The sequence below is a fragment of the Cryptomeria japonica genome, unplaced genomic scaffold (genome assembly GCF_030272615.1).
Source record: "Cryptomeria japonica unplaced genomic scaffold, Sugi_1.0 HiC_scaffold_187, whole genome shotgun sequence".
Taxonomy (NCBI): Eukaryota; Viridiplantae; Streptophyta; class Pinopsida; order Cupressales; family Cupressaceae; genus Cryptomeria; species Cryptomeria japonica.
The window spans coordinates 100,938-123,244 of NW_026729009.1; the positions used below are offsets into that span (position 1 = coordinate 100,938).

General features: G+C 34.2%; 2 protein-coding genes across 2 annotated transcripts; both read left to right on the forward strand.

Annotated features, from left to right (window-relative positions):
- On the forward strand, positions 1-2,216 carry LOC131867875 (endoglucanase 16-like). Its single transcript, XM_059215554.1, has 8 exons — positions 1-207; positions 325-537; positions 623-823; positions 963-1,040; positions 1,131-1,283; positions 1,375-1,483; positions 1,631-1,794; positions 1,869-2,216. The coding sequence occupies exons 1-8, from the start codon at positions 1-3 to the stop codon at positions 2,214-2,216; spliced, it is 1,473 nt and encodes a 490-aa protein (XP_059071537.1).
- A 12,429-nt stretch (positions 2,217-14,645) lies between these two features.
- On the forward strand, positions 14,646-16,861 carry LOC131867876 (endoglucanase 16-like). Its single transcript, XM_059215555.1, has 8 exons — positions 14,646-14,852; positions 14,970-15,182; positions 15,268-15,468; positions 15,608-15,685; positions 15,776-15,928; positions 16,020-16,128; positions 16,276-16,439; positions 16,514-16,861. The coding sequence occupies exons 1-8, from the start codon at positions 14,646-14,648 to the stop codon at positions 16,859-16,861; spliced, it is 1,473 nt and encodes a 490-aa protein (XP_059071538.1).
- Positions 16,862-22,307: the final 5,446 nt, after the last annotated feature.

Genomic DNA, 22,307 nt, shown 5'->3' on the forward strand with positions numbered 1-22,307 from the left:
ATGGCCAAGGCAATGGAAGCGCTTTTGGCAGTGGTGTTGTTGCTGTTTTGTGGTGAGTGGCAGGTGGTTCGTGGAGAATTCGATTACAGAGATGCTCTATCTAAGTCTATCCTCTTTCTAGAGGCCCAACGATCCGGTAAACTCCCACAATCTCAGCGAGTAAAGTGGAGAGGAGATTCTGGCCTCACAGATGGGAAGTTGCAAAACGTAAGTAGAAGCAGAAATAAATCCCTATTCAATTTATTTAGAAATAAAAATAGAAGTGGATCATACTATCATTCCAAATTGACTCCATACAAAATTTTATGTGCAACTCAACTGCAGGTTGATTTAGCTGGGGGTTACTACGATGCAGGCGATAACGTGAAATATGGGCTTCCCATGGCATTCACTATCACCACACTCGCTTGGGGCACACTGGATTATGGGAAAGAGTTGAAAGCTGCAGGAGAGATTCAGAATGCAAGGGACGCTATTAGATGGGGAACTGACTACTTTCTCAAGGCTAGTGCAACTCCAAATGAATTATGGGTTCAGGTAAAGAAATCTAATCTAAAATATTCAGCATTCATTCTTCAAGATTATGAAAAACTGACGAGGTTGATCTTGATGCATGAAATAGGTGGGTGATCCCCAGGCAGACCATAATTGTTGGGAGCGTCCAGAAGATATGGACACTCCTCGATCTCTTTACAAGATTGATAAAGACACCCCTGGATCAGAAATTGCAGCAGAAACGGCCGCAGCCTTGGCTGCCTCCTCCATTGTTTTCAGATTCACAAACCCTCGTTACTCACACCTTCTCCTCCAACGTTCTCAATCGGTATGTTTGGGTGCTCAAGTAAAATAGAAAACATAGCTGTTAACTAACACAGCAAAATCAACAAGTTTCATCCATCCATTTTGAGAAAAACCTTATACATCCATCTTCTTTCTAACCGGCCATTCATGTTTCCCTTCAGCTCTTCAGCTTTGCCGATCGATACAAGGGCACCTACGGAGGAGAGTGTCCATTTTATTGCTCTGTTTCAGGCTACAATGTAAGAAGACTTTGGTTTTCTCTTAACATATGCACTTGTAACCAGAATTTGGTTTTCTTTTAACATATGCACTTGTAAATATGATCTCAGGACGAGCTTCTATGGGCTGCATCTTGGCTATACAGAGCTACCAAATCCTCATATTATTCCAACTATATTATCCAGCACGACGATGTAAAGGCATATGTTAATGAATTCAACTGGGACCTCAAATATGCTGGAGTTCAAGTGCTTCTAACAGACGTAAGCGTAGACTGATTGGTGCAATTTTTTAAATAAAATGTAATATAAACATACTCTAGCTTAAAGCTAACTTATGCACTTCACCAACCAGTTATATTTCCAAGGGGAAGCTCAATTCTCAGCCTATAGAAGTAATGCAGAACGCTTTGTTTGTTCACTTCTTCCAGGCAGTCCCATTCGTTCTGTTAAAACCACCCCAGGTGAACTCTCTATCTCTTCACCAGTACCACTAACAATCAATCCTTTTTCTAGTCACAACCATATAAATCCTCTGTTACTACTCCTCTTCTAATCATAGCCCTCAAAATTCTCTTAGTGATATCTGTAATACAATTCTTTTGTTACAGGAGGTTTGTTGTATGTTAGAGATGGCGCCAACACTCAATATGTTACCAGTGCTGCTTTTTTGATGGCAAGATACAGTGATTTACTATCAGCTAAGAAGCGAACATTGTCATGCGGCAACACTCTCTTTAAACCCAACGACGTTATGGGCTTCGCAAAGCTACAAGTAAGCACACTACATTATCTGTTTTTGTATTTTGGAGCATACAATATAACGAATCCTAATCATATCCTTTGCAGATTGATTATTTATTAGGAAGGAATCCTCTGGGCATTTCATATATGGTAGGATACGGTTCCAAATATCCAAGGCAACCACATCACAGAGGAGCATCTGTAGTTTCCATTCATCAACAACGAAGGAAGATCAAATGCATTGAAGGTTTTATGAACTGGTTTCACAAAGATTCTTCCAATCCAAACACACTAATTGGGGCAATAGTGGGGGGCCCAGATAAATATGATCGTTTTGTAGACCTCAGGACCAAATCTAGCATGCTTGAACCTACAACATACATAAATTCTCCTCTTGTGGGTGTTCTTGCAAAATTGTACAGAATGACATGCAAAACTAACAGGCAGTGTTGATTTTCTTGGACATCAAAGAACTAGGAAAAATCTTTCCATCAATCATTGGAAATGACAGATTATGTTGCACTAGAGTATTTACAATTGTGGGAGGCTATATGAGAAAAGGCCCCCAAGATGAATCATGTCATTATTAACACAATAAAAATTATTATTTTCAAGTTACAGCTTTTATGTTGGTTCTAAAGTAAAAAATATATAAATCTATTTATGTTAGAATTAGAATTGAATATTATTAATAGTTTATGTTTTAATATAATAAAAAAGTGATATTATTAATTTTTTTGTTATGCTGATAGGTATTATACAATTTCATTAGGGGTAGTTAGAATTTGTATACATACAAATTTCTCCTTAAATCACATGGATGAACAATAATCATGGTCATTATTACTTGATTATGAAACTAGTTTACTTTTTAATATTGTTACAATTATTAATATGAAATTTAATATTGTTAAAATTGCTAAATTGAAATGTGTAATGTGCTCAAAGGTGTGATATGATTATATTAAGGATGGTGATAACTTGTGCACATACAAACTTTTTCTTAAATTACATTCATCAACAATAACCATTGTCATCAATTAATTATAATACTTTCACCCTCTAAAAAATGGAAATCCCCCATCCCATGTCTTCATTATTATACATGAGCCAAATTTATTTGTTGGATTGTACATTGTCTCTCACATTATTATACATCAACCAATTTATTTGTTGCATTGTACATTGTCTCTCGCACTTTTTTATCACAAATTCATAGGTGCTCAATGAAGCCGTGCCTATTTACTCTAAAGCATATTTTCTAAACAATTTAATTCACTCATCTCACTATTTCTTTTAAATACAAGTAATAATAACTCAATGTGACAATAATTCTCGCAACAATAATATATTAATGAATAAAAACTCAATCGCCAATAAGTTGAAAACAGCAATTATGCTTTTACCATGAGCCCAAGTACCTTGGAAAGAAATAATAAAGCAATAAATAAAATGCATCATTCACATTATAGCCATCAACAAATGGCTGAAGAGAGAAACCCTTCACGCCGATGTGCAATTGGTTATGTAGCTTTTGAATACCACATTATTTTATTTTTCTAAAGAAAATATGATGTTTTATTTTCATTTTATATTTTCTTCCCCTACAAGTTCCCATTCATTCACCTGGCAATATATTGATTTACTTCTTATGATTTTGATTTTTTTTTAAATAATTGTTTACAATTTTATATTTATAGGTAATTCTTTTATTGACAAGTTGTGGAATGAGGGCCCACTCATATAAAAAATGGCATATAAAATAGAGAGTGAAATCTAATTGAAAAATGAGGAGAAAAGAAGAGGAAGAAGACAGAGGAAGTTGACAAAGTTTAAGTTTGCTAAAACATATTAACAAACCATCCTTCCAAAATTTGACTAAAAGTAACTTTGCTTTAATGTCAAAGGACAAAAAGACTTCACTATTTTTCTTTAATTTTCTCTTGGTAAGGAGTGCTTGAGAGATCCACTAAGAGGCCTTTCAAATAGAGGCTTGGGATTCCATTTTATATTTTTCAACCCTGGATTTCATACTTGGTCACTTATCAAGTTTACCAATGTTTAATCAAAATCGTACTCTTAGTCTAGCGTGATATTCGTGATGTTAGGGCAAATAAATTCATCTTAATGGTCCAAAAATTCATTCAGAAAACAAATGCGCTACTTACATGAAACATGAAGGAGATCCTCATCTTCAAAAGGATGGAATTTTTCCTATTGAGAAATATCCTTACTTTTAGAGGTTTGATGATTGCACTGGAAAGTCACCAAACAACACAATTCTACAGCACAAGAGAGAACTATATTCATAGAAATAACCCCAACAACCATAGTAATAAAGGAATTTTGCAAGGAATAATTTAATAAAATCCAATTGTTTTGTCAAAATAAGTCAAGATTAGAGCTACCATTTTTGTAAATCCCTTTCTGGAGGTCACCAATATAAAGATTTGATATATATTTTGTATTGCAGCCCATAATTTTGAGCCCCATTTATTAAATCTAAAACAACGCTCTGAAAGACCATAACGACTAGTATGCTGAAACCATGCACCATATAAAATTTAATTCCAACCATGTGTGATAAAGGCTCAAAGAAGTTAGCCATCATGCATTTTCTTGAATATATTTTTGCCCTATTAAGAGATCCCTCTTTAATTTCTATAAAAAATAATACACTTTATTGAGAAGGGTCTAAATGAGCATGTATAATTCCTCATAATTAAAAGAATATTTTAAAAGTGTAGCCAAATTGAGATATTCTCGATCCTATGTTGACGCAGTTGATGTAGAACCAAGTGATGACGTGAATAAAAGAGTTCTGAAATTTGGGATGCCTCTGAAGAAGGAATCTGCTCAAAGAACAAACTTGGTTCATTGTCAAAGATCTTACAGTTGTTTGATTCAAGACCTATTTTCATAGTATTATCTAGACTAACATAATGGGGCTTCTTCAAAAGAAAAATTTAGGGAAAATACATCTATCCATCCCTTACCTTTAAACAAGTCATGCTTTTTCACAACCCTTTCAATATCATGATCAGTAGATACAAACCCGTACCTGACATATAGAACACAAATGGAACAGAGATCCATAATTCTGAAGCAAATCAAATGCATTAGATAGGAATACAAAAACAACCTAAGAAGGAAAAAAAAATTGAGGAGCCTTCAGGTTAAGAACCTCTTCGCCCACTATAATAATGATCGCCCGCTAGATTGTCGCACAATCCCACTTGAAGATGTACTTCATATGCTTCGTTGTGTAGGACACATATGTTGGAAACTCACAGTTAGTAAATGTAACTCAAATGCATCAGTTCAAAGGATTATACTCTATTATTTCAACCACTAGTAGACATAGAGAACAAAGAGAAAAAAATGATGAAACAAAATGTTCATTTTTCCCTCCTAAATCCATCTCCTCAAATGCCACCCAAATCTACGGAAACAGTAAGCTCAAAATAGAAATGTAATCATACAAGTGAGGTATTTGAAGTAGATTGAAGTAATTATTTTCTTACTTTCTTAACCTTTCCAGTGTCTAATCAAAACCTATTGCACATCAAAAAATCATTTCTATTTTAATGAGATGCGCTAGAAAAGTACCATGATTTCCTAAGGAAAAGCCACTTGACACTCAAATAAAAAAAAAGGAATTATAATCGACCTTAAATGGTGTTACTAATATATACATACATACATACATACATATATCTGTGTGTGTGTTTGTGTGTACGTGCGTGCACGCATGTACATACATACATATATATATATATATATATATATATGTATGTATGTATACATATACATATATACATATATATACATATATGTATGTATATAATCACTGTATAATAAAACAAATAATTAATTTCTTTAAAGTTTCATCCAATTTGTCATCCCATTATGGAGGCGAGATGTGGGCATATAAGGAAAGAAAGTAGACAAATGGTCCATTCAAGTTAAGCTAGGAGGTCAAATGACAAATGTACTTTCAATTCCTTGAACTTAATGGATAGGCTCAAGGAGCCTTATATGATCTCTCGTGGGCTTCATAGCATGGATGAGTCATTGGGTAAATCCTCAAAGAAAACTCACATGTATTTATAATTATTAGGATTATGATTAGAATTGTCTTTATAACTTGTTGGACTATATGTGTATCTTTTGATAACAAATTTGATTGCAAGTTATAAATCAAGACACTAAGTTGACAAATCTCTATTTCCAACACAATCCCAACACTTGTTTAGAATTTTAGGGACAATCAAATAGAGTCCTAATAGAAATTATTGATTCTCATGATAGCAACAAAATAGTGGAAGATGACCAAAAAGAGGGCACAATAAAGTAGGTCAACCTTTGGAGACTCAATGTTTAACCAATTTCATTTGGATTGACCTGAAAACTCTTTCACAAAAGGATGCTTTTCCATAATTTCCAAGATAATAATCCTAGAGTCAAGTTTCCAAGACATATCTTAGATACAATCATCATAGATCTTAAAATCAAGAGGCTCAAAAGGAAAGGTGACCTTAATATCCCTAAGAGATAAAAGGTAGGGTTGATTTCCAGTTCTAATGAAGGGTAGGAAAAGTGAGAGAAAGAGGAATGTTCTCCCCATACATATAAGGAGGACACACAACCTCAACTTTATAATTTAACCATATGTCTAATGTGGGCTATTTTATAAATTTGGGATTCTAAAAAACACTATATATCTAATAAGGCTTCGAAACATTTTTTTAGTGTTGTGTATCAATATAGATGTAAAGGCTCCTTTACCAAAAGGGAGACTCTAGAGAGGTAGCTTGAGCTAAGGGTAGAAACATAGAACTAGAGTCCTTGTATTTTTGTTAGGGGGAACACAAATATTTAGATCGACCTCTCTGTGATCATTCCAATCTAACCATATTATTCTATAAAAATGGAAACTGCACGACAAGATTGTTTCCCGCAAGGAATTAGTAATTGTGTCAAGTAATAATTCATCAAAGATGCAACTATTGTGGACAACAGATAATGAGTCCACAATCATTTCCATGTGATTTCACTGCCTTAAATTCAACTCATTTCACTCTTACCCTTACGTTATTTACTCCTTAACACCCTATTGATTTTTTATTTTTTTAGGTCTTTCCCTACATAACAAATCCATTATTTCAATGACTGAAATTTCCTACATTAGCCACTGTTGACCACCCTATACAAAACACCTTTTCCCTCTCAATGTCATTTTCCCTAATTCATTTTTCATTTATAATATTGCACTCGTCATTGACCAGCTTACACTTGGCAATGCATATTAAAAATTGATTTTTTTTTTTGGATTGGCTAGAACCTTTGAATATATCTCTAATATTAGAAAGCCACATAAGTCAACCACATGTATAGTCAAACTGAGACAATAGTGAGAGACAAAAAATATGTAAATAAATAGCTTAATGCATTAACTCAATGAAATATTTAACTTAATAAGATATAAATTTAAATTGAAATATTTTTTGTCATCTAGAATAGAAAGTTTTCTATCTAGGATAGAGACATGTGATGACCATACAAGATAGCACACAGGAACAAATCATATAAAAAGTACATAGTATTCACAAGTAAGGTTATCTAGAAAAAATATCTACACTAACACCCTCCATGCACAACTAGGTGGATACAAAGAGATTAGGGTCTTGAAAAGTACAAAGAAACCCTAACAAAGTTGTTAAAGAGAAATGACCTAGTGGGAAAGACTTCCCATTGATGTGGAAAGAGGATGGAAGCAGATTAACTCCATAATATGTTAATGAAAAAGTCTTGAATATTCATGCCTACCTTGATGTTGATCTTGAGTTATGACTAAAACTGATATATGGTAACAAGTACCACAAAGATTCAAGCACACTAACCATAATGAATGACCCTCAAACTAACATGTGACATGATGCAAATGAAATGACATATTCAAGATCATTAACCAAATGCTCTAAATATGAGATGTTATCTCAAATGTACTAAAATGTGTGATGTTATGAGTATGATGTGCTCAAGAAAAACTAAATAATCTAGATACAATTCATGCAAGTTGTCATCAAGAAGAAGATGATATGCAATTAAACTTTTTATGCATGAATCTTCTCTAGGATGGAACATTATTGAAGTTCAATTATTACAATACCCTCGAACCACACTTGACTTAGTACTTTATCATATTCATTTCCTCGATTAGCACTAACAATTTTTAAAATAATCTCTATAGTCAAATGGGATAAATGAAGCATGCAAAAAACAAGTAGAACATACAATTACCAAGAATGAAAAGAAGCTTATAGTATGCAAAAACAAAATCCTTCTGGTCTTTACAACACGTATAGGAAACTAATCTAAACAATACATATGGGCTGCATAAGAATAAAAGGGCTTGTAGCACAACTAGCATCTCCAATTACTTGCATGATGGTTTTCGTGTCCTCTTCCTAAACCAATCATGACAGCTATATGAATTGGAACCTCAATACAATTTAACCCCAAATGCTTGATCTATGATATATCGTAGCTCCAAATAAGAAATCATACAAGATAGAAGGAACACACATCTACCTTCCAATGTTTAATTTCACAGCTTACTAGATACCTCATAACAAGGTTAAAATAGGTGCAAACACCTCTAAAATTAGTTTATCGCAATAACATGTTATTGGGAAAAACTAATTTAGAGGTGTTTGCACATATTTCAACAAGTTATTGGACTAAACTACTTTTTATGATGTTTGAACCTATTTCGACCTTCTTTTCTACTATCTAGTAAGCTATGAAATTAAACATTGGAAGGTAGATGTGGTTTCCTTATCTTTATAAACTCCTCCATCTTGATGATGGATGATGGAGTATAATCTAAAATGTTGATGTGAAAAATATCTCACACAATTGAAATATAAATTGTGATATATAGTGAGATCACTCTTAGAAACAACAAACTAGTGCACGGTTCTCTTTCAATTAATCCCCCATGGTGTGTTCAACAATTTGTATCAAAGTAAAAATTAGAGAGCGATGCGGGACCGGGAGAAGGGAGAGACTTTGAATTTGAAATTAGGACTAGGCGGGAAACCCTGCAATGGACAAGCAAACCAGGGGGAGGGCGGAAAGGATGGATCTCAGGACTGCCTGATTCCTCTGAGCCAAATGGAAAGGACCTAGTGGATGGGAACCCAAAAGCTGGTGACAAGCTTCTCGATCCTGATGGGGGGGATGGAGCATCATGTGCTAGACACAACCCAAGGAAGGGACCTATTTGTAGGGACAACGGTCGGTCATAGACGTCTCTATTCGGTGTCAAACCGAGTGGAAAGTCCTCGCTACTCCCAGTTCATAATATCTCAGAACCAGAAAAGGGTAGATCTTCTATTGCAGTTCCAGACCCAGTAATTGAGCATAACATTAGCCTTATGGCAATGACTCGGGTTGGAAAAATTTTGTGCCCGACGCTGAATATTGATGTTGTCGGGACATTTGTGAAACATAAATGGATGCATAAAGGTCAAGTGGAGATAACGGCTATATCCAAAGGTGCGTTATTGATGCCATTTTCATGTGAAGAAGACATGTTGAGGGTGCTTTGTGATGGTCCTTGCTTGATTGGAAAATCTATGCTTGCACAAAATGGTCGCCTAAGATGGACCTAAATGAGTTTTTTTTTGTACAAGCTCCTGTTTGGGTCAGATTGTCGAGCCTTCCTCTAGAGTTATGGGTTGAGGATGTTTTAAAGGAATCGCTAGTTCCTTTTGGGAACTCTTATCTATGGATCCTATCACAATAGCTAGAAGAATACTTACCTTTGCAAGGATTTGTATGGGAGTTATGCAAGGCACGAATATGCCATTATCTATCAAGATTAACTCCAGATTGGGGAAGTGGATCCAACCTATAGAATATGAAAGTGTCCCTTTTGCATGTTTTCACTGCAAAAAATCGAGGCATAATTCTAGAAAATGCCCTCTACAGGTCGTCAAATAGAAAGAGAAGAAAGATAAGACAACGCAATGGAGAGCCAAAAAACCTTCTAAGCAACCGAAGATTGCTGAAAAAGAAAAAAATGGCAGAAGAACCCCAAAGTGTTAGCATCCCTGATACCTTCAAGCAACATGGGAAAACTAACATGGAAAAACCCAAAAACTAGATGGTTGAAGAAGGGAAAGAGGATCAAACAGGAAAATACGAGAGAGAACGGAAAAACACCAATCAGGAGGAACAATGAAGTGATACTCTGGAAGATGGAGAAATACAGGTGGTGTTGCAAACCAAGGAGGAAGCGGATTTGAATTGAATTGTGGAAAACACTAACAGAGATGGCCCTAGATCCGACTATGAGGAAGCCTAGAGGTTTTTGATCCTTGGAGGGATCTTGTGTGATAAAATTTAATTCAAACCATGTGTGATAAGGGCTCAAAGAAGTCAGTCATCATACATTTTCTTGAATATATTTTTGCCCTATTAAGAGATCCCTCTTGAATTTATATAAAAAATAATACATTTTATTGAGAAGGGTCTAAATGAGCATGTAGAATTCCTCATAATTAAAAGAATATTTTAAAAGTGTAGCCAGATTGAGATATTCTCAATCCTATGTTGACGCAGTTGATGTAGAACCAGGTGATGCAGTGAATAAAAGAGTTTTGAAATTTGTGATGCCTCTGAAAAAGAAATCTGCTTAAAGAACAAACCTAGTTCATCGTCAAAGATATTACAGTTGTTTGATTCAAGACCTATTTCCATAGTATTATATACACCAACATAATGGGGCTTCCTCTTCAAACATTTCTTAGGGAAAATTCATCTATCCATCCCTTACCATTAAACAAGTCATGCTTTTTCACAACCCTTTAATTATCATGATCAATAGATATGAACCCGACCATGACATATAGAACACAAATGGAACAAAGATCCATAATTCTGAAGAAAATCAAATATATTAGATAGGAATACAAAAACAACCTGAGAAGGAAAAAGAGTTGAGGAACCTTTAGATTAAGAACCTCTTCGCCCACTATAATAATGATCGCCCTCTAGATTGTCGCACAATCCCACTTGAAGATGTACTTCATATGCTTCATTGTGTGGGACACATGAGTTGGAAACTCACAGTCAGTAAATGTAATTGAAATGCATTATTTCAAATGCTTATACTCTATTATTTCAACCAGCAGTAGACAAAGAGAACAAAGAGAAAAAAATGATGAAACAAAATGTTCATTTTTCCCTCCTAAATCCATCTCCTCAAATGCCACCCAAATCTACGGAAACAGTAAGCTCAAAATAGAAATGTAATCATACAAGTGAGGGATTTGAAGTAGATTGAAGTAATTATTTTCCTACTTTCTTAACCTTGCCAGTATCTGATCAAAACCTATTGCACATCGAAAAATCATTTCCATTTTTATGAGATGCGCTAGGAATGTACCACGATTTCCTAAGGAAAAGCAACTTGACAGTCAAATCAGAAAGAAGGAATTATAATCGGCCTTAAATGGTGTTACCAATATATATTTCCCACACTACTTGGTAATCTTGCACAAATGTTGGAAAGATGCCACCTCAGTCATGTTGAAGAACACTTTTCCTATGATGTGAGAAGAATGACAGTCTTTTAAATCTTCACTACCATGCTTCATCTGAATGTGTTGTGTCTTATGTCCGTTAAATATGATGCATGCGTCAGTTCGCCTGAAATAATCAGAACAAAATAAGGCTAATTAAATGGTTGTGACATGGCTAAGGGTGTCAATTCTTCATCCACGAGGATTTCTTCATAAATTAACAAAATTTCGCCCAAATTTAGCCAACATCCTTTATCGGCTAGGAAATCTTCTAATCCATTGGAAGATCCAAGTTTCCATCCAACCATCCTTATGATTGAAGGTTTTTGTCCTCACTGATGAGATAATGTAAAGCATTAGACAAATTCATCAAATCAATCATGCCTTTCTTCTTCCATCCAATCTCCCTATAAAGAACTCCAAGAAGCATCTAGAACATTAGGTCGTCTTAGCTGATTAAAATGTTAATTATACTTTGGAGAACTTTATTATAATAAAGTGATATATATATATATATATATATATAATTACATTAAAATAATTACATTAAATCATCATTTAAATATTTTTAATAATTTTTACCACTTAATAAACGTAAATTTAATTATAAATGTCACGTAAAAATTGGGAACATTACACTTTTTTGTTTTCAATTGATTTTTCTTGATGATTCATATTGTCCTGCAAATCTTTTTGAGTGATACTCAACTACTAATTTCTTTGTTACTACTACTTCTAACTTTCTTAGAGGATTTTTTAGGACGAACCATTTCACTATTCAACTTTCACTATGATCCTTTGATATCATCACAAGTTGTGAAACTTGAACCAAGATATGTCTCTAAATTTCTTTCAAGAAGTGGGTTATCTCAATGGGAAAACCTTTTATCATCTATTTTGAAAATTAGCTTATCTCCAACCCAATGGAGAAATAGAAATAATGCAGGTATTATAAACTAGAAATAAGTTTCCTATTTAGACCATTCATATCAGTCTAATTCTAAATAATTGTCTTCTAAATTTACTTCATTTTTTATTCCCAGTTAGTGTCAACGTGTAATGTTCCCTTTTGGGATGATCCTAAATCTTTCCCTAAAATCAAATGTTCAATTAAAAATAAGAAATATAGAATATTAATTATAAATTTCCTTTCCAATGTAAACTTTGGTACTAACCCTACAAATATAGAATATAGAACTCCATTTCCCATAATCAACCATAATAGGGGTTGGAGAAGAAGCACGATAAGACACCTGGAACAGTCACCATAACTAAGCCCAAGAGTGTGGAGCATCTAACGAGGAAAACATGATACCTTGGCCCCAAGTGGCAGGAACGCTTCTCCATCCAACATGAGGTAAGCTACTTAAAAGGAGGACTTGTATCAACTCTCCAAACTGTGGTTGCACAATAGGGTTCCTGGAATGTTCGCCATAATTAAGACCAATGGCATGTAGCTCTATTCTTGGGTGTGAGAAAGTTACAATCACATGGGGAGGGGGGGGGGGGGGGGGTGGTGGGCAACATTTTCTTGTTCAATGCACCTTGTATGTCTTATTAAAAAAGAATACACAAGTGTGAGACATCTATGATAGGAGAGGAACCACTGTATTCTTCATAATTATGAAAGGTAGTGATGATGACCTCTTGTCCTAGTTTATGAATAGCATGAAAAGTGGGAGATTTATGGTGGGTGGTATCAATTTAGAGGTTTCAAAAGAGATTATTGTCCGAGTGATTGCGTTGAAGTGTGATGGAAAAAAAGTCTCTCAAATAAGTAAACAAATTCTTATGAGGAGTGCATTTCAATGTTTCTAGAGAATGGTGAGGGACTAAAGAGACACTAGAATCGATTTAGAAAAGAAAACATTTCATTATTGTGAGGATCCATTACCTACCATATGATAAAGTACTTCATATTGGAGGGACAATTTGTAACAATCCACAGGTACAATTTCCCCATTCTTAATCACTTAAGACATAATAAGCTTGTTAGTTATCCATTATTTTTATTTTCTTCCCTGGACAAGTGTTCTTTTAAAGATTTTTACCCACCCTTATATAAGGGCTTCATTTATACCATTTACAATTACTGCTTGGATAAAACCCCACTCTCAACCCCACTGCACCGTATAATTCTCCTAATGATCATGACCAGAAGCCTCCTCATCCTAGTAGTTCCAAAAGGAAAATTTCCTCTAAAGATGAAAGACGCATCTCTCTCCCACGCCATTTTATTTGGATGTCTAATGGTTTGGGGTCATTCCTTACTTAATCTAATAAAAAACAACTAGAAACTATAGAAGATTGAGGAAACCAACATGCGAGCACTAGAGAAACTAAGATTGATCTAACAATAGTAGGTCTTATATGGCCTACCACTCCTTATTGAGAAACTCTTGTTTTACTTCAAATGACTTTTCACTACGGAAGAGGCTTGAACCAGCCACTGCAAGCAAAGGAGGATACAAGTAGGGAGTGTCCTCTAAATGGCTTTTCTTTTTTTGAACTAGAGTGGTGAGAACTATGATGAGGCTAAAGACCAGCTTATTGCAACTTTCATTTCTCTTTTCTCTTATGCAACTCCTATTGAAAATATTGAATAATAATGACTATACTATTGACAAATACCTTACAATAAACAATTAAATTCAGATTGTATTTTTTAAAGTATAGTATAACATCATGTAAACCAAAAATATTTTTCCAATACTTGATACAAATATATAATACAATAATTACTTACTACACGTATGTATATTATATTAAAGCATTAATCCTAAAACCGAATTTTAACAATAGTATTATATCTTAAATCAAACTACAAACTTTCACCTGCCTTAGCCTGTAATTAGAATCGTTTTCTCCCTTACTATTCATCAACGAACAACGATAATTACTAACGGTAGCATTGCGGTGCAGACGGAAAATAATACAAATCAAAACAAATGCTAAAACTTATAATTCTTGTGAACAAGAACAAATCAAAATTGAAGGTAAAACGTATATATCTTGTGAAACGTATAATTCTTGTGAACAACAATCGAAAAAAAGACAAATGATATAAGGCATCAACCTGATTTCTCGTATTAACTGTTTGAGGTGCTGAGTATTTATCGTTTATTTTGTGGTGTCCCATGCTCTAAATCTTGCAGTTCCCATGCATTACTCAGCAACAGAAACTCATACACAGTCCTCGTGATAAATACTAGCTTTATCCCACGACTAACAAGTCTATAAATTTAGCGCACAATTCTAAATTGCATATCAAAGAAAGAAGAGAATCCATATGGCCAAGGCAATGGAAGCGCTTTTGGCAGTGGTGTTGTTGCTGTTTTGTGGTGAGTGGCAGGTGGTTCGTGGAGAATTCGATTACAGAGATGCTCTATCTAAGTCTATCCTCTTTCTAGAGGCCCAACGATCCGGTAAACTCCCACAATCTCAGCGAGTAAAGTGGAGAGGAGATTCTGGCCTCACAGATGGGAAGTTGCAAAACGTAAGTAGAAGCAGAAATAAATCCCTATTCAATTTATTTAGAAATAAAAATAGAAGTGGATCATACTATCATTCCAAATTGACTCCATACAAAATTTTATGTGCAACTCAACTGCAGGTTGATTTAGCTGGGGGTTACTACGATGCAGGCGATAACGTGAAATATGGGCTTCCCATGGCATTCACTATCACCACACTCGCTTGGGGCACACTGGATTATGGGAAAGAGTTGAAAGCTGCAGGAGAGATTCAGAATGCAAGGGACGCTATTAGATGGGGAACTGACTACTTTCTCAAGGCTAGTGCAACTCCAAATGAATTATGGGTTCAGGTAAAGAAATCTAATCTAAAATATTCAGCATTCATTCTTCAAGATTATGAAAAACTGACGAGGTTGATCTTGATGCATGAAATAGGTGGGTGATCCCCAGGCAGACCATAATTGTTGGGAGCGTCCAGAAGATATGGACACTCCTCGATCTCTTTACAAGATTGATAAAGACACCCCTGGATCAGAAATTGCAGCAGAAACGGCCGCAGCCTTGGCTGCCTCCTCCATTGTTTTCAGATTCACAAACCCTCGTTACTCACACCTTCTCCTCCAACGTTCTCAATCGGTATGTTTGGGTGCTCAAGTAAAATAGAAAACATAGCTGTTAACTAACACAGCAAAATCAACAAGTTTCATCCATCCATTTTGAGAAAAACCTTATACATCCATCTTCTTTCTAACCGGCCATTCATGTTTCCCTTCAGCTCTTCAGCTTTGCCGATCGATACAAGGGCACCTACGGAGGAGAGTGTCCATTTTATTGCTCTGTTTCAGGCTACAATGTAAGAAGACTTTGGTTTTCTCTTAACATATGCACTTGTAACCAGAATTTGGTTTTCTTTTAACATATGCACTTGTAAATATGATCTCAGGACGAGCTTCTATGGGCTGCATCTTGGCTATACAGAGCTACCAAATCCTCATATTATTCCAACTATATTATCCAGCACGACGATGTAAAGGCATATGTTAATGAATTCAACTGGGACCTCAAATATGCTGGAGTTCAAGTGCTTCTAACAGACGTAAGCGTAGACTGATTGGTGCAATTTTTTAAATAAAATGTAATATAAACATACTCTAGCTTAAAGCTAACTTATGCACTTCACCAACCAGTTATATTTCCAAGGGGAAGCTCAATTCTCAGCCTATAGAAGTAATGCAGAACGCTTTGTTTGTTCACTTCTTCCAGGCAGTCCCATTCGTTCTGTTAAAACCACCCCAGGTGAACTCTCTATCTCTTCACCAGTACCACTAACAATCAATCCTTTTTCTAGTCACAACCATATAAATCCTCTGTTACTACTCCTCTTCTAATCATAGCCCTCAAAATTCTCTTAGTGATATCTGTAATACAATTCTTTTGTTACAGGAGGTTTGTTGTATGTTAGAGATGGCGCCAACACTCAATATGTTACCAGTGCTGCTTTTTTGATGGCAAGATACAGTGATTTACTATCAGCTAAGAAGCGAACATTGTCATGCGGCAACACTCTCTTTAAACCCAACGACGTTATGGGCTTCGCAAAGCTACAAGTAAGCACACTACATTATCTGTTTTTGTATTTTGGAGCATACAATATAACGAATCCTAATCATATCCTTTGCAGATTGATTATTTATTAGGAAGGAATCCTCTGGGCATTTCATATATGGTAGGATACGGTTCCAAATATCCAAGGCAACCACATCACAGAGGAGCATCTGTAGTTTCCATTCATCAACAACCAAGGAAGATCAAATGCATTGAAGGTTTTATGAACTGGTTTCACAAAGATTCTTCCAATCCAAACACACTAATTGGGGCAATAGTGGGGGGCCCAGATAAATATGATCGTTTTGTAGACCTCAGGACCAAATCTAGCATGCTTGAACCTACAACATACATAAATTCTCCTCTTGTGGGTGTTCTTGCAAAATTGTACAGAATGACATGCAAAACTAACAGGCAGTGTTGATTTTCTTGGACATCAAAGAACTAGGAAAAATCTTTCCATCAATCATTGGAAATGACAGATTATGTTGCACTAGAGTATTTACAATTGTGGGAGGCTATATGAGAAAAGGCCCCCAAGATGAATCATGTCATTATTAACACAATAAAAATTATTATTTTCAAGTTACAGCTTTTATGTTGGTTCTAAAGTAAAAAATATATAAATCTATTTATGTTAGAATTAGAATTGAATATTATTAATAGTTTATGTTTTAATATAATAAAAAAGTGATATTATTAATTTTTTTGTTATGCTGATAGGTATTATACAATTTCATTAGGGGTAGTTAGAATTTGTATACATACAAATTTCTCCTTAAATCACATGGATGAACAATAATCATGGTCATTATTACTTGATTATGAAACTAGTTTACTTTTTAATATTGTTACAATTATTAATATGAAATTTAATATTGTTAAAATTGCTAAATTGAAATGTGTAATGTGCTCAAAGGTGTGATATGATTATATTAAGGATGGTGATAACTTGTGCACATACAAACTTTTTCTTAAATTACATTCATCAACAATAACCATTGTCATCAATTAATTATAATACTTTCACCCTCTAAAAAATGGAAATCCCCCATCCCATGTCTTCATTATTATACATGAGCCAAATTTATTTGTTGGATTGTACATTGTCTCTCACATTATTATACATCAACCAATTTATTTGTTGCATTGTACATTGTCTCTCGCACTTTTTTATCACAAATTCATAGGTGCTCAATGAAGCCGTGCCTATTTACTCTAAAGCATATTTTCTAAACAATTTAATTCACTCATCTCACTATTTCTTTTAAATACAAGTAATAATAACTCAATGTGACAATAATTCTCGCAACAATAATATATTAATGAATAAAAACTCAATCGCCAATAAGTTGAAAACAGCAATTATGCTTTTACCATGAGCCCAAGTACCTTGGAAAGAAATAATAAAGCAATAAATAAAATGCATCATTCACATTATAGCCATCAACAAATGGCTGAAGAGAGAAACCCTTCACGCCGATGTGCAATTGGTTATGTAGCTTTTGAATACCACATTATTTTATTTTTCTAAAGAAAATATGATGTTTTATTTTCATTTTATATTTTCTTCCCCTACAAGTTCCCATTCATTCACCTGGCAATATATTGATTTACTTCTTATGATTTTGATTTTTTTTTAAATAATTGTTTACAATTTTATATTTATAGGTAATTCTTTTATTGACAAGTTGTGGAATGAGGGCCCACTCATATAAAAAATGGCATATAAAATAGAGAGTGAAATCTAATTGAAAAATGAGGAGAAAAGAAGAGGAAGAAGACAGAGGAAGTTGACAAAGTTTAAGTTTGCTAAAACATATTAACAAACCATCCTTCCAAAATTTGACTAAAAGTAACTTTGCTTTAATGTCAAAGGACAAAAAGACTTCACTATTTTTCTTTAATTTTCTCTTGGTAAGGAGTGCTTGAGAGATCCACTAAGAGGCCTTTCAAATAGAGGCTTGGGATTCCATTTTATATTTTTCAACCCTGGATTTCATACTTGGTCACTTATCAAGTTTACCAATGTTTAATCAAAATCGTACTCTTAGTCTAGCGTGATATTCGTGATGTTAGGGCAAATAAATTCATCTTAATGGTCCAAAAATTCATTCAGAAAACAAATGCGCTACTTACATGAAACATGAAGGAGATCCTCATCTTCAAAAGGATGGAATTTTTCCTATTGAGAAATATCCTTACTTTTAGAGGTTTGATGATTGCACTGGAAAGTCACCAAACAACACAATTCTACAGCACAAGAGAGAACTATATTCATAGAAATAACCCCAACAACCATAGTAATAAAGGAATTTTGCAAGGAATAATTTAATAAAATCCAATTGTTTTGTCAAAATAAGTCAAGATTAGAGCTACCATTTTTGTAAATCCCTTTCTGGAGGTCACCAATATAAAGATTTGATATATATTTTGTATTGCAGCCCATAATTTTGAGCCCCATTTATTAAATCTAAAACAACGCTCTGAAAGACCATAACGACTAGTATGCTGAAACCATGCACCATATAAAATTTAATTCCAACCATGTGTGATAAAGGCTCAAAGAAGTTAGCCATCATGCATTTTCTTGAATATATTTTTGCCCTATTAAGAGATCCCTCTTTAATTTCTATAAAAAATAATACACTTTATTGAGAAGGGTCTAAATGAGCATGTATAATTCCTCATAATTAAAAGAATATTTTAAAAGTGTAGCCAAATTGAGATATTCTCGATCCTATGTTGACGCAGTTGATGTAGAACCAAGTGATGACGTGAATAAAAGAGTTCTGAAATTTGGGATGCCTCTGAAGAAGGAATCTGCTCAAAGAACAAACTTGGTTCATTGTCAAAGATCTTACAGTTGTTTGATTCAAGACCTATTTTCATAGTATTATCTAGACTAACATAATGGGGCTTCTTCAAAAGAAAAATTTAGGGAAAATACATCTATCCATCCCTTACCTTTAAACAAGTCATGCTTTTTCACAACCCTTTCAATATCATGATCAGTAGATACAAACCCGTACCTGACATATAGAACACAAATGGAACAGAGATCCATAATTCTGAAGCAAATCAAATGCATTAGATAGGAATACAAAAACAACCTAAGAAGGAAAAAAAAATTGAGGAGCCTTCAGGTTAAGAACCTCTTCGCCCACTATAATAATGATCGCCCGCTAGATTGTCGCACAATCCCACTTGAAGATGTACTTCATATGCTTCGTTGTGTAGGACACATATGTTGGAAACTCACAGTTAGTAAATGTAACTCAAATGCATCAGTTCAAAGGATTATACTCTATTATTTCAACCACTAGTAGACATAGAGAACAAAGAGAAAAAAATGATGAAACAAAATGTTCATTTTTCCCTCCTAAATCCATCTCCTCAAATGCCACCCAAATCTACGGAAACAGTAAGCTCAAAATAGAAATGTAATCATACAAGTGAGGTATTTGAAGTAGATTGAAGTAATTATTTTCTTACTTTCTTAACCTTTCCAGTGTCTAATCAAAACCTATTGCACATCAAAAAATCATTTCTATTTTAATGAGATGCGCTAGAAAAGTACCATGATTTCCTAAGGAAAAGCCACTTGACACTCAAATAAAAAAAAAGGAATTATAATCGACCTTAAATGGTGTTACTAATATATACATACATACATACATACATATATCTGTGTGTGTGTTTGTGTGTACGTGCGTGCACGCATGTACATACATACATATATATATATATATATATATATATATATGTATGTATGTATACATATACATATATACATATATATACATATATGTATGTATATAATCACTGTATAATAAAACAAATAATTAATTTCTTTAAAGTTTCATCCAATTTGTCATCCCATTATGGAGGCGAGATGTGGGCATATAAGGAAAGAAAGTAGACAAATGGTCCATTCAAGTTAAGCTAGGAGGTCAAATGACAAATGTACTTTCAATTCCTTGAACTTAATGGATAGGCTCAAGGAGCCTTATATGATCTCTCGTGGGCTTCATAGCATGGATGAGTCATTGGGTAAATCCTCAAAGAAAACTCACATGTATTTATAATTATTAGGATTATGATTAGAATTGTCTTTATAACTTGTTGGACTATATGTGTATCTTTTGATAACAAATTTGATTGCAAGTTATAAATCAAGACACTAAGTTGACAAATCTCTATTTCCAACACAATCCCAACACTTGTTTAGAATTTTAGGGACAATCAAATAGAGTCCTAATAGAAATTATTGATTCTCATGATAGCAACAAAATAGTGGAAGATGACCAAAAAGAGGGCACAATAAAGTAGGTCAACCTTTGGAGACTCAATGTTTAACCAATTTCATTTGGATTGACCTGAAAACTCTTTCACAAAAGGATGCTTTTCCATAATTTCCAAGATAATAATCCTAGAGTCAAGTTTCCAAGACATATCTTAGATACAATCATCATAGATCTTAAAATCAAGAGGCTCAAAAGGAAAGGTGACCTTAATATCCCTAAGAGATAAAAGGTAGGGTTGATTTCCAGTTCTAATGAAGGGTAGGAAAAGTGAGAGAAAGAGGAATGTTCTCCCCATACATATAAGGAGGACACACAACCTCAACTTTATAATTTAACCATATGTCTAATGTGGGCTATTTTATAAATTTGGGATTCTAAAAAACACTATATATCTAATAAGGCTTCGAAACATTTTTTTAGTGTTGTGTATCAATATAGATGTAAAGGCTCCTTTACCAAAAGGGAGACTCTAGAGAGGTAGCTTGAGCTAAGGGTAGAAACATAGAACTAGAGTCCTTGTATTTTTGTTAGGGGGAACACAAATATTTAGATCGACCTCTCTGTGATCATTCCAATCTAACCATATTATTCTATAAAAATGGAAACTGCACGACAAGATTGTTTCCCGCAAGGAATTAGTAATTGTGTCAAGTAATAATTCATCAAAGATGCAACTATTGTGGACAACAGATAATGAGTCCACAATCATTTCCATGTGATTTCACTGCCTTAAATTCAACTCATTTCACTCTTACCCTTACGTTATTTACTCCTTAACACCCTATTGATTTTTTATTTTTTTAGGTCTTTCCCTACATAACAAATCCATTATTTCAATGACTGAAATTTCCTACATTAGCCACTGTTGACCACCCTATACAAAACACCTTTTCCCTCTCAATGTCATTTTCCCTAATTCATTTTTCATTTATAATATTGCACTCGTCATTGACCAGCTTACACTTGGCAATGCATATTAAAAATTGATTTTTTTTTTTGGATTGGCTAGAACCTTTGAATATATCTCTAATATTAGAAAGCCACATAAGTCAACCACATGTATAGTCAAACTGAGACAATAGTGAGAGACAAAAAATATGTAAATAAATAGCTTAATGCATTAACTCAATGAAATATTTAACTTAATAAGATATAAATTTAAATTGAAATATTTTTTGTCATCTAGAATAGAAAGTTTTCTATCTAGGATAGAGACATGTGATGACCATACAAGATAGCACACAGGAACAAATCATATAAAAAGTACATAGTATTCACAAGTAAGGTTATCTAGAAAAAATATCTACACTAACACCCTCCATGCACAACTAGGTGGATACAAAGAGATTAGGGTCTTGAAAAGTACAAAGAAACCCTAACAAAGTTGTTAAAGAGAAATGACCTAGTGGGAAAGACTTCCCATTGATGTGGAAAGAGGATGGAAGCAGATTAACTCCATAATATGTTAATGAAAAAGTCTTGAATATTCATGCCTACCTTGATGTTGATCTTGAGTTATGACTAAAACTGATATATGGTAACAAGTACCACAAAGATTCAAGC

Coding starts and splice junctions, on each gene's coding strand:
- LOC131867875 (XM_059215554.1), top strand. CDS start 1: ATGGCCAAGGCAATGGAAGCGCTTTTGGCAGTGGTGTTGTTGCTGTTT. Junction 1,284..1,374: donor TTCAAGTGCTTCTAACAGAC/GTAAGCGTAGAC, acceptor TTCACCAACCAG/TTATATTTCCAAGGGGAAGC. Junction 1,795..1,868: donor TGGGCTTCGCAAAGCTACAA/GTAAGCACACTA, acceptor TATCCTTTGCAG/ATTGATTATTTATTAGGAAG.
- LOC131867876 (XM_059215555.1), top strand. CDS start 14,646: ATGGCCAAGGCAATGGAAGCGCTTTTGGCAGTGGTGTTGTTGCTGTTT. Junction 15,686..15,775: donor GCTCTGTTTCAGGCTACAAT/GTAAGAAGACTT, acceptor ATATGATCTCAG/GACGAGCTTCTATGGGCTGC. Junction 15,929..16,019: donor TTCAAGTGCTTCTAACAGAC/GTAAGCGTAGAC, acceptor TTCACCAACCAG/TTATATTTCCAAGGGGAAGC.